General features: G+C 41.9%; 1 protein-coding gene across 1 annotated transcript in view; it reads left to right on the forward strand.

The window, feature by feature from the left end:
* The window catches only part of LOC141104769 (adenylate cyclase type 3-like), a 64,949-nt gene extending 54,278 nt beyond the window's left edge, over positions 1–10,671 (forward strand). The window contains exon 19 of the mRNA XM_073594490.1: positions 891–10,671. Coding sequence (XP_073450591.1) covers positions 891–1,073 — 183 coding nt within the window. The 3' untranslated portion in view covers positions 1,074–10,671. The remainder of the gene's footprint in view (positions 1–890) is intronic.
* The last annotated feature ends 2,243 nt before the right edge of the window (positions 10,672–12,914 follow it).

The raw sequence follows: 12,914 nt of genomic DNA on the forward strand, positions 1-12,914 counted from the left end.
TAACATTGGCCCTGTACCCCCTGTGTAGTCTCCAGTCTAGAAGAGCTGACATCAGACGCACAGGAGGAGTCCTCGGGATCATCTCTAGTCAAAGATCCCCTTTTCTTTGTGTAGTAAGCATCATTTGTTTGTTGTGTTAGCAGTGTAAATGTATTGCCCTCAGAACTTCCTACAGCTACTAGCCAGTATTACCCTGTATGCCTAATGCACATATGTCAAACACAAGGCCCACGGGCCGATTCTGGCCCGCCAGGCCGTTTTTTTATGTGGCCCTCGCACCTCTCCTGCAGCTGTGGAACCCCCTTCGTCTCCGCCCCCACCTTGTCTCAGCAGTCGGCAGCAGAGAGAAGGACTTCTCTCCAGAACTCCTCCTACAGATCCTATGCGCAGCACCCCCTCGTCTCCGCCTCCCCTGGTCTCAGCATTCTGCAGACTTCGGCAGCTGACTCCAGCCCTCCTCTGGTCATCCTCCAGACCCTGCACGTTCTGCTTCCCAGCTCCTCCCCACCTTCTTCTTCAGGATGCACTATGATGTAAGGGAGGGTGGGGGTATCTTGACTTAGGAGAGTGGAGGGAGGGCTCTTGACATCTGATGTAAGGGGGGTGGGGTGCTCTTGACATCTAGTCTTGCAGATACAACTGGCCCTTTGAGGGCAACCATAATGCTGATGCAATGAAATTGAGCTTGACACCCCTGACCCAGTGCAATCTGCCTCAGGTTGTAATGCTGCCTGTTCTTGATAAAGATCAACAACAATATAATTACAGTTGGCACTGCCAATTTCCACAGAGAGAAATCACTGGGGTGCCCAATTAAAATTTTGCTGTGTGGCCCCATGATCTATAGATACAACTCTGATTCTAACTTTTCGTGTTCTACTTACTTGCAGGTTGTTGAAGATACACACGACATCCTCAAGGAGTACGGTTTCCGATTCGTGAGGAGGGGTCCGATTTACGTGAAAGGCAAAGGCGAGCTGCTCACGTTTTTCCTGAAAGGACGAGACAAACAAGGCTCCTTCATCAATGGCTCATCCGTCACTCTGCCCCACCAAGTGGTGGAGAACTCTTGATAAGCCCATTGTACGGTCAAGCAGCTATCAGCCCAGACAACCCACCATGAAGTCCAAGCAGACTTATGCCACCAAACCTGGAGGTATTTCTCCAGTGCTTACCCTAAAAACACCAGGAAAACAAACGTGAAGAGACAGTATATTTTACACTTTCTTTTATCTCTAAAGTTGCCTTTTTTAAAACGTTTCTGCTTGACGTCTGACCGATCTACACGTATAAAGACCGATGGTCTTAGAAAGATATTCGAGATGCTGTATTCAGTAGACTCAATGGGATGGACACTGATGGTCATCGGTAGATACTGTAGGATTCAGCTGACCCAATGGGATGGAGAAGGATGAGCATTGATAGATAGTGAAGGATTCAACTGACCAACAGTATGGAAAAGGATTACCATCCATAGACACTGTAGGATTCAGCTGACTCAACAAGAAAGACAAGGATGGCCATTAATAGATACTGTAGGATTCAGCAGGCCCAACTGGATGGACAAAGATAACCATCGATAGATACTGTAGGATTCAGCTGACCCAACAGGATGGACAAGGATGACCATACCATCGAAAGATATAGTAGAATTCAGCTGACCCAACGGGATGGACAAGGATGACCATACCATCGACAAATACTGTAGGATTCAGCTGACCCAACAGGATGGACAAGGATGACTGTAGCATTCAGTAGACCCAATGGAATGGACACCAATGACCATCGATAGATACTGTAGGATTCAGCTGACCCAACGGGATGGCCGATGATTATTGATAGATACTGTTGGATTCAGCTGAGCCAACTGGATGGCCAATGACCAGATAGATACTGTTGGATTCAGCTGATGCAAATGGGAAAGACACAGATGACCATCGGTAGAAACTGTAGACGTTACGACATAAGATGCATTACGACACAACATTCAGGGTAGACAACATTTTTTTTATTGGAGCCTTCGATGAGCACAGACTAAGAAAGCGAATTTCGCCAGTCACAAGACATCCGGCGCTCCGCTGCAAGGGACGGATGGCTCTCTGCTAGTTTACTGTGATAATTACCCGCCCCATGTAGTTAGTGGGATGCAACAAGAGTGCAATATATTTCATTATATTTGGAGGAAAAAAAAAAAAAGGACAAAAGCAGAAAAAAAATGAAAAAGGTAAATATATATATATATATATATATATATATATATATATATATATATACACACACAAAAAAAAAAAAAGAATTTAAACCATTTCTATTTTAAGTGTCCGCTAGAATTTTCCTTTCTGCCACCTGCCTGCACCACTCTCACTGCTTCTGGACCACCAATTTTTTTTTCTTTTTTGCTTTAAATGAGAATTTGCAGGAAGGGGAAGACTTAAGGCTGGGTGGCCATTAAGATATCTAGTGCACGTTGGTGCTTGCAGAACAGCAAATCTTCATACAGTCTCTGCCATTCCTCTATTTTTTCCCCCCCCAAAAAAACACAGAAATCTAGATAAATATATATACATATATATATATACTTTTGTACAGGAGAACACGCTGCTTCCACAACATGAACCTGGAACAAGATGGCGGTCATGTGGAGAGTTGGTGGTTACATAAAGTCGTATATTGACAGAGGTCTACTTTCGTTGCTTTTTTTTTTCACAGTTATATTTTTACACATTTTTGGATGCTAGAAATCTTGATATGCACTGAAAGAGGGGGAAACAGAGTACGGCATGTAGGGGGGAAGACTAACGCCAAATGGCTTTTCCAACCCAAAATAGTTAAGCTCAGTTTGTGGCTTTTAGAGCTCTCAGGGAGATATCCTCAAGGCCATTTCCTGGGTTGTCTGGCTGTCCCTGCCAATGGGCTGCCCATGATTGCTAGAGAATAAAAAAAAAAAAGAATCAAAAAGCCCAGCTGTGAAAAAGTTCCTATGTTTTTGTTTTGGCCTTGTAGGATGGGCAGAGACACAGACCACTGTGGGGTATCCTCATCATGATATATTTATGAGAGATATAAGATGAGGTTGGACTTTGGGTAGGAGCGGCCTTCTAGGCAGAACTCCAGGCAAAAACATTTCCTCTCTATATACACATCTCATATACCGAGATATATATATATATATATATATATATATATACATATACACACAGTGCCTTGAAAAAGTATTCATACCCCTTGAAATTTTCTACATTTTGCCATGTTACAGCCAAAAACCTAAATGTATTTAATTGGGGTTTTATGTGATAGACCAACACAAAGTGGCAAATGTTTTTTTTTTTTATTTAAAAAAAATAAATATCTGAAAAGTGTGGCATGCATTTGTATTCAGCCCCCTTTACTCTGTCACTCCTAACTAAAATCTTGTGGAACCAATTGCCTTCAGAAGTCAGTGAATTAGTAAATAGAGTCTACCTGTGTGTGTAATTTAATCTCAGTATAAATACAGCTGTTCTGTAAAGCCTTCAGAGGTTTGTTAGAGAACCATAGTGAACAAACAGATTCATGAAGGCCAAGGAACACACCAGACACGTCAGGGATAAAGTTGTGGAGAAGTTTAAAGCAGGGTTAGGTCATAAAAAAATATCCCAAGCTTTGAACATCTCACGGAGCACTGTTCAATCCATCATCCGAGAATGGAAAGAGTATGACACAACTGCAAACCTACCAAGACATGGCCGTCTACCTAAACTGACGGGCCGAGCAAGGAGAGCATTAATCAGAGAAGCAGCCAAAAGGCCCATGGTAACTCTGGAGGAGCTGCAGAGATCCACAGCTCAGGTGGGAGAATCTGTCCACAGGACAACTATTAGTCGTGCTCTCCACAAATCTGGTCTTTATGGAAGAGTGGCAAGAAGAAAGCCATTGTGGAAAGAAATACATAAGAAGTCCCATTTTCAGTTTGCGAAAAGCCATGTGAGGGAGACAGCAAACATGTGGAAGAAGGTGCTCAGGTCAGATGAGACCAAAAGCAAAACTCTATGTGTGGTGGAAAACTAACACTGCACGTCGCCCTGAACGCACCATCCCCACTGTGAAACATGGTGGTGGCAGCATCATGTTGTAGGGATGCTTTTCTTCAGCAGGGACAGGGAAGCTGGTCAGAGTTGATAGGAAAATGGATGGAGCGAAATACAGGGCAATCTTAGAAGTAAACCTGTTAGAGTCTGCAAAAGACTTGAGACTGGGTCAGAGGTTCACCTTCCAGCAGGACAACGACTCTAAACATACAGCCAGAGCTACAATGGAATGGTTTACATCAAAGCATATTCATGTGTTAGAATGACCCAGTCAAAGTCCAGACCTAAATCCAACTGAGAATCTGTGGCAAGACTTGAAAATTGCTATTCACAGACGCTCTCCATCCAATATGACAGAGCTTGAGATATTTTGCAAAGAAGAATGGGCAAAAATGTCCCTCTCTAGATGTGCAAAGCTGGTAGAGACATCCCCAAATAGACTTGCAGCTGTAATTGCAGGGAAAGGAGGTTCTACAAAGTATTGACTCCGGGGGGCTGAATACAAATGTACCCCCCACACTTTTCACATATTTATTTGTAAAAAATGTAGAAAACCATTTATCATTTTCCTTCCACTTCACAATTGTGCCACTTTGTGTTGGTCTATCACATAAAATCCCAATAAAATACATTTACGTTTTGGGTTGTAACATGACAAAATGTGGAAAATTTCAAGGGGTATGAATACTATTTCAAGGCACTGCATATATACAGTGACACCAGTGGAAATCATCAGTCACCATTTATTTAAACTGGACCTTGCATTATTTTCAATTCCATCTGTAAAAAGTATCCAGTTGTGACTTAAAGCTGAAATCCAGGGACAAATACTTTTTTTTAATATATTCGCCCATAGCCACAAAAGATATAAATCCACACTGTGTGCACTAAATGTCTTGGCAAGCCCAGATAGGACTGTGTAAAAGCAGCAATGACATCATCGCTGTGCTGTACATAGTGCAGAGTTGAGGGAGGGGCCCAGCAGGCTCCTATAGGAGGGGGGCGGAGACCAGACCAGCCACCCTGCACAAGGAGAGAGAGCAGCAGTTAGCGATCATTATTAGCAGATGGAGGTTCTAGACATCCTTTTTCTGCTAATTAGAGGTTTACTGTTGCCTGTGTCCCTTTTGGAGGCTTCTCCTCATCACGATATAAAAAAGGGAAAATGTTTACTATAAGGCCACAAAGAGCAAAAGTTCAAACCCTCCCTCGCTCTATTTAAAAAAAGAAAGTTCTGGCTGGAAATACAATATATTTCTATATTAGAGATACCAGTGCCACTGCCCATCTCCTCGTATTGTGTTTTCTGTGGAGGAGTGCATTCTGCCAATAGCTTGTTGGCATATCAGAGTTATTGAGAAGCCTCAGAGATTGCTTCCCAATATCTAATTCTCTCAAGTCTTGTATGTGGGGTCAGCAGTGCCAAGTATAGTTATCTAGTGCAATGATTCTTTTAAAATGTTTATTAGATAAGAACATCATATATACAGCCAGCGTGTTGCGGGGGAAAGGCCTCCCCCTTCTTCAGGGCTGGATTCAGTCCTTATTGCCACAAAGACACGGTGACAAATCAGCCCTCTTCAGCTTTAAATCCGGCTTTATAGTGAATTTCGTTTGGAAAAAGTTAGGACCAATACAGCTAAGCCTTGATGAAGAGGGAGGTCTTTTCCAGAAATGGGTTGCTAGTATATGACATTCTAACCCAGCCTTTCTCAACCTTTTCAACAGAGGAACCCTTTAGATAACTTTCCGGTCTCAGGAAACCCCTGCTAAAAAGTACTATATATACAACTCAAGATACATTAGTGTGATGGTCAGTGGGAAGAATGCTCCTTACACTTGTGGTCATTGGTAAAAGTTACCCCCTTACGGATAGCTAAAAAGATCAATCAGTGGGAACTTATCCGAGAGGTAGAAATTGCTCAAGGAACCCCTAGCAACCTCTGAAGAAACCTTGGTTGAGAAAGCCTGTTCTAACCAATATTTCAAAGGAATCAACGAAGTGCTCCAAAACTCACACCCCTGAATGGATCATCTAAAAATTCATCCACCATGATCAGATAGGCTAGACCAGGTTTTCTCAACCTTTTTACCCCAGAAGAACCCCTAAGATAGATCAGGTCTCAGGGGACTCTTACCAAAACCAAATTAATGGAAAAAATTCCCCTTACATTGGTGATCGGTGGGAAGAGTGCTCCTTACATTGGAGGTCAGTGAGAAGAATGTTCCTTACATTGGTGATCAGTGGGAAGAATGTTCCTTACATTGGTGATCAGTGGGAAGAATGCTCCTTACATTGGTGGTCAGTGGGAAGAATGTTCCTTACATTGGTGATCAGTGGGAAGAATGCTCCTTACATTGGAGGTCAGTGAGAAGAATGTTCCTTACATTGGTGATCAGTGGGTAGAATGCTCCTTACGTTGGTGGTCAGTGGTAAGAATGTCCCTTACATTGACGGTCAGTGGGAAGAATGCTCCTTACATTGGAGGTCAGTGGGAAGAATGTTCCTTACATTGGAGGTCAGTGAGAAGAATGTTCCTTACATTGGTGATCAGTTGGAAGAATGTTCCTTACATTGGAGGTCAGTGAGAAGAATGTTCCTTACATTGGTGATCAGTGGGAAGAATGCTCCTTACATTGGAGGTCAGTGAGAAGAATGTTCCTTACATTGGTGATCAGTGGGTAGAATGCTCCTTACGTTGGTGGTCAGTGGTAAGAATGTCCCTTACAATGACGGTCAGTGGGAAGAATGCTCCTTACATTGGAGGTCAGTGGGAAGAATGTTCCTTACATTGGTGATCAGTGGGTAGAATGCTCCTTACATTGGTGGTCAGTGGTAAGAATGTCCCTTACATTGACGGTCAGTGGGAAGAATGCTCCTCACATTAGAGGTCAGTGGGAAGAATGTCCCTAACGTTGGTGACTAATGGGAAGAACACTCTTTACATTGGTGGTCAGAGGGTACAATGTCCCTTACATTGATGATCAATGGAAATAATGCTCCTTACATTGGTGGTCAGTGGGAAGAACATTCCTTACATTTGTGGTATTTGGGAAGAATGATCCCTACATTGGCAGTCAGTGGGAAGAATGTCCCTTACATTAGCGGTCAGTGGAAAGAACACCCCTTACGTTGGAGGTCAGTGCGAAGAATGCTGTTTACATTGGTGGTCAGTGGGAAGAATTCTTCTTATATTGGTGGTCAGTGGGAAGAATTCTTCTTACATTGGTGGTCAGTGGGAAGAATACTTCTTACATTGGTGGTCAGTGGGAAGAATGTCCCCTACATATGGGGTCAGTAGGAAGAATCAGCTTTATTGGCAAAGTATGTACGGAATACAAGGAATTTGTGTTTGGTTTAAAAGTAGGCAACCCTTACAGTGGTGGTCAGAATGCCACCCTTACAGACAGCTACAAAGATAATGGGTGCTATGCTGTTGACTCTGCTAAGTGGAATTGTCCCCAGAACTATGTAGGCACCATCGGATGGAAGGTTAATCAGTCACAGCTCATGGAAACCCTAGCAACCTCTGGAGGAGCCCTGGTTGAGAATGGCTGGGCTAGACCATAACTAGGTCACCATACTAGGTCACCTAAACTACAAGTTAACCTCCTTGAATGAGATTTAGACTCCTGCTCTCCATAATCAGTGGGTAGAAGGCTTGTCCCAGTTGGGTTTTTTACAGACTTCTTGTAGGAGCACATACAGATCCCTACAGCCAAAGCTGAGGAAGGCTACTATGTAATACAAATGCATTGACTTAGAAAGAGACCCAGGCATACTATCATTTTCAGAAGGTGGCCACCATAGGAGGCCTCCATAATTCTTTCAGAACAGCTTCCCTTTAGCAAACAGAAGAATTTGCCAAGACACAATTAGCAGCACTTAGTATGGGCCCACAATAAAGCTGCGGTTCCTACTATTTATTTTCATTATCGTGCAAGGTCCTGTTACCACAATCACATGTTTCAGGCACTGGTTGAGGTGCTCAGGATGCACACAAAAGTTAAGGCATGCATGCAGAGCAGTGACCTCAATTGTCTTTTGACTGGAGTTCCCCTTTACGTTCACGGTTTGAAGCGCTGTCCTTTTTTTGGCAATGAGTTGAAGCGAGTTATTGATGGCAGATACACGCATTGTCTTAATTGTAGGCGATCAGCAAGTATTGTGGCAATAGTCAGCTATAAGGTATTGTTCTTACAAAATAAACAGCAAGTATAGAAATCCTTCATCTGGATGGAGATGGAGAAAGAACAAAATGTTTACATTCCTGAATTCATGTGCTGTGTATATCCCTAATTCCGCACCCAGGGTTTATGAATTCATAATTTATTTGGATTTTAGATGAGTTTTCTCACCATTTTCCAGTAGTAAGGCATGATGTGGGTGCTGGGATTAAATATCTGCCGTGTGCATTCATGGGAGTTAGGTCACACCAGGCCAGCCACAAAAGTTGGCAGAAGACTCCAAAACATGGGTTAAAGACGCTGGAAGGTTGGAGTTTTATTATATGTTAATTTTCTATTGTTGTCATCATCCAACGCTATGATGGTGGCATGACTATGGAGAATCTGGATATTGGGCTGGTAGCTTCTGCACACAAACAATGCCAACCTTGAGTCAAATAAGTCTAAGATAGAGACACCACAACGCAATATTTAAGTCCAGGTGTAATTTTCATTAAGAAGATAAGTTTACGAAATCCAACGTGTTTTGGGGTCTATACACCGCCCCTTCATCAGGGCTTAGTATGATGGTGGTATAACTGAAGAATCTGGGCTATCAACTTCTGCATGCCGAACAATGCCAACCTTGGGTCAACATAGGGGGAAATCAGTGTAGGATTGAAGCACCACAGACTAATCTTCACGTTTAGATGTAAACTTCATCAAGAAGATAAGTGTACGAAATCATATGTGTTTCAGGGGCTATACTTCGCCACCTTCATCGAGGCTTAGTATGATGGTGTTCTGACTATGAAGAATCTGGGCTGTCTTCTTCTGCACACCGAATAATGCAAACCTTGGGTCAACATAGGGGGAAATCAGTGTAGGGTTGAAGCACCACAGACTAATCTTCACGTTTTAGATGTAAACTTCATCAAGAAGATAAGTGTACGAAATCATATGTGTTTCAGGGGCTATACTCCGCCACCTTCATCGAGGCTTAGTATGATGGTGTTCTGACTATGAAGAATCTGGGCTGTCATCTTCTGCACACCGAATAATGCAAACCTTGGGTCAACATAGGGGGAAATCAGTGTAGGGTTGAAGCACCACAGACTAATCTTCACGTTTAGATGTAAACTTCATCAAGAAGATAAGTGTACGAAATCATATGTATTTCAGGGGCTATACTCCGCCACCTTCATCGAGGCTTAGTATGATGGTTTTCTGACTATGAAGAATCTGGGCTGTCATCTTCTGCACACCGAATAATGCAAACCTTGGGTCAACATAAGGGGGAATAAGTGTAGGAATGAAGCACTACAGTCTAATCTTCAAGTCCAGATGTCATTTTTATCCTAAAGAGAAGTTATTTACAAAAGCCAATGCATTTCAGGGACCATATTCCTCAACCTCCATTGGGGCTTGAAGACTCAACGTAGGCGGAATCAAAAATCAATGAGTAATTTATTTCCAGCTGGTTTCAACTGCTGTACAGGCTCGCCCAGTATTAAAACACTGAATTTTTTTTACTGATTGTTGAGTCCACATACATTGTTTCTTCAAACCCTGATAAAGGGGGCAGATTATAGCCTCAGAAACACATTTGATTTTGGAAATAACATCTTCGGGATAAAATTACATCTGAATTGAAACATTACGGTGTGGTGCTTCAGTCCTAGACTTGCTTACCCCTATCGTTCATTGTACAGAAGCTGCCAGCCCAATATCCAGATTATTCATACTTGTACCACCATCATACCAAGCTCTGATGAATGGGCAGAGTATAGCTTCCAAAATGCATTTGTTTTGTACATAACTTCTCTTCGGGATAAAATTACATCTGGACTTCAACATTATGGTATGGCGCTTCAATCTTAGACTTATTTACCCTCATGCCAACCCGAAGTTGGCATCATTCGTTGTAGAGAAGCTGCCAGCTCAATATCCAGATTTTTCATACATGTGCCACAATCATACCGAGCCCTGATGAAGAGAGTATAGCAGTCAAGACGTGTTGGCTTTTGAAAAAAAAAAAATTGTCTGTGGAATAAAATACCTTGAACTTGAATATTATGGCATAGTACTTCAATCGGCTCTGTCATTAGAAATGATGCAAATGTTTAAACTGGAGTTCTTCTTTCAGAAATAGAGCCAATTATAGATTTGCACAGCACATGAAATACAAATATTTTTGTGATAATTTAGGTAAAAAATTTCAGTTCGGTTCCACTGGCAGGAACTAGCGAGGGGTTTATTTATTCTGAACTTGTGTAGACTTCGGACCCATCTCCGCTACGCAGTCATCACACTTGTTACTCATGGCAGGGGAGGACATGGAAATGTTTTAAAGTATGTCTACAATTTAAGATCACATCTACTGTCATTTATTTATTTTTTTGGTATCTGCTTTTAATAAACTGCACTCTTGCTATAATTTATGCTGGAATTTTTGTTTTTTTGCAGTGGTAATATCTAACAGTAAAATGAGATGTGCAATGAAAAAGAATTGTGGTGGTGATTTACAAAAGACACACACGACAACGTGATTTGCAGGCTGTAAATCACCTTGTCAGTGGTAGCGAACCCCTTCCTTAGGACTTACATTTCAGAAACCGATCCTCTCTTGGGGATCAACATCCTTAGAAATTTAAAATGATCAATTTGTTGTAGCATGGGAATGTAAAGGGTATATATAGAATGACATCATCAATACATATAAAATGTTAAACGTTTATCCTACAAAAGGTTAAAAACACATATAAATGTCACAGAAAACAAAAAGGTCAACCTATATATTCCATGTCAGTAAGGACTTCATCAGGAGTTTTGTGGATCGAATCTACAATATAGCTCAACGTGTTTCACATTTTACATATCTTCATCAGGAAAATTTGTGGATAGAATCTACAATATAGCTCAACGTGTTTCACATTTTACATATCTTCATCAGGAAAATTTGTGGATAGAATCTACAATATAGCTCAACGTGTTTCACATTTTACATATCTTCATCAGGAGCCTTTGTGGATAGAATCTATAATACTAACAGCACTTGTATATATGTTTTTCATCAATACAGGAATATAGGTCTTCATACCCAAGGTCAAGCCTAAATTCTTTTTTTTTTTTTTAGAATTGAAGTTTGACCTTCAGTATGAAGGCATATATTCTTACATTGATGAATAATGTATATACAAGTGCTGTTATGTTTTTGTTATAAAATATATACCAAAATTATTTGAAAATTCTATCAACGAATGCTCCCGCTAAAGATATTCAAAACATGTCGAGCATGCAAAGTTATTTACAAAAGCCAACACGTGGCATGAGTGCTTACTGGCATGGAGTATATAGGTCAACCCTTTTGTTTTATGGGACATGTATATGTGTTTTTAAGCTTTGTAGAATAAAGTTTATAGATTTTATATGTGTTGATGGGGTCATTGTATATATGCCCCTTACAGTCCCTTGCTACAACAAACTGATAATTCTGGATATATCATATGGGATGTGGGCAAATTTTGACGATATATTTTAAGATACAGTTGCATCCTTAGAAACTGCTGTGGGACGGAGGGTGGGTCAACCCTCGGCATACCCAGTCCAATCCAATGCCATCCACAGAAACCGATCCTAGCCTACTTTATTTAGTAGAAGATATTCTCTATAAAATCTCTTTCCTTGACGTCCACTGAGGGACATTGTTGTGTGATGGCGGTGGGGCCAACTCTCAAAAGTCATACAGGAGAATGGGACACTAGCAAACCAAACAACTGTAAGCTGGCCCAGGATGACCTCCTCCTACCCAGCATGCCTCCGTTTGTAACAAGCAGTATTAAAATCTAACTTTGACTTTCATTTAACTTTTAATAGTTTTCCTATATTAATACATGCGCCTGCTGTCAGTGCTGTATGAACTGCATTAGCATCAGCTAAATACAGTATACAGCACCGTGTTCCGGAAACAGTACTTCCCGTCCCTGGAACAATATCAAGTCAGCACTGCTCAGCCATTCACAGGGACTTTGAATACAAGGCTTCCTCTAAATTGGCTGAGGTGGAGGGGTGGGCGGATGATGTCACGATCTCTACCTCAATCAATCAGAAGAAGCCTTGTATTCATTTATAAAAATACAAGGCTTCCTGTTAATGGCTGAGCAGCGCTATATCCTGAAGGAAAAAGCTTGTTTGGGCCATCTTGGTCTAAATTAACTATTTCAATTTGGGCTTTAGGAACATGATCTACAAAAAACACACAGCAGGAGGAACACAGGTATTTAGATACGATCAGGAGGTCCAAAAGTGTGGGCTGTGCAACATCTTCCCAAGAGCCCCCTGAAGGACCATCGCTCAAACTGATGCCAGAGTAGTCCGAACCCCCCTCTGTCTGTCTGATAGGGGTACCTTCCAAACACGACCAGAGAAAGTGTTAGGAGGTCCAAAAGTGAGAGCTGTACAACAGCACCATCAAGCCCCGTGAGAATGGAACTCGGGACTGCTTGCTTCTTAGGAGCCCCCTGAAGGACCAATGCCCAAACTGATGTGAGATTAGGCTGAACCCCCAGAGCCTGATAGGGGAACCTGCCAACAGGACCAGAGAAAGTGTCAGGAGGTCCAAAAGTGAGGGCTGGGCAACAGAACCATCACACCCAGTGAGAATGAATCTAAGGGATTGCC

Source organism: Aquarana catesbeiana, linkage group LG08 (assembly GCF_042186555.1).
Source record: "Aquarana catesbeiana isolate 2022-GZ linkage group LG08, ASM4218655v1, whole genome shotgun sequence".
In the NCBI taxonomy this organism is placed as follows: Eukaryota; Metazoa; Chordata; class Amphibia; order Anura; family Ranidae; genus Aquarana; species Aquarana catesbeiana.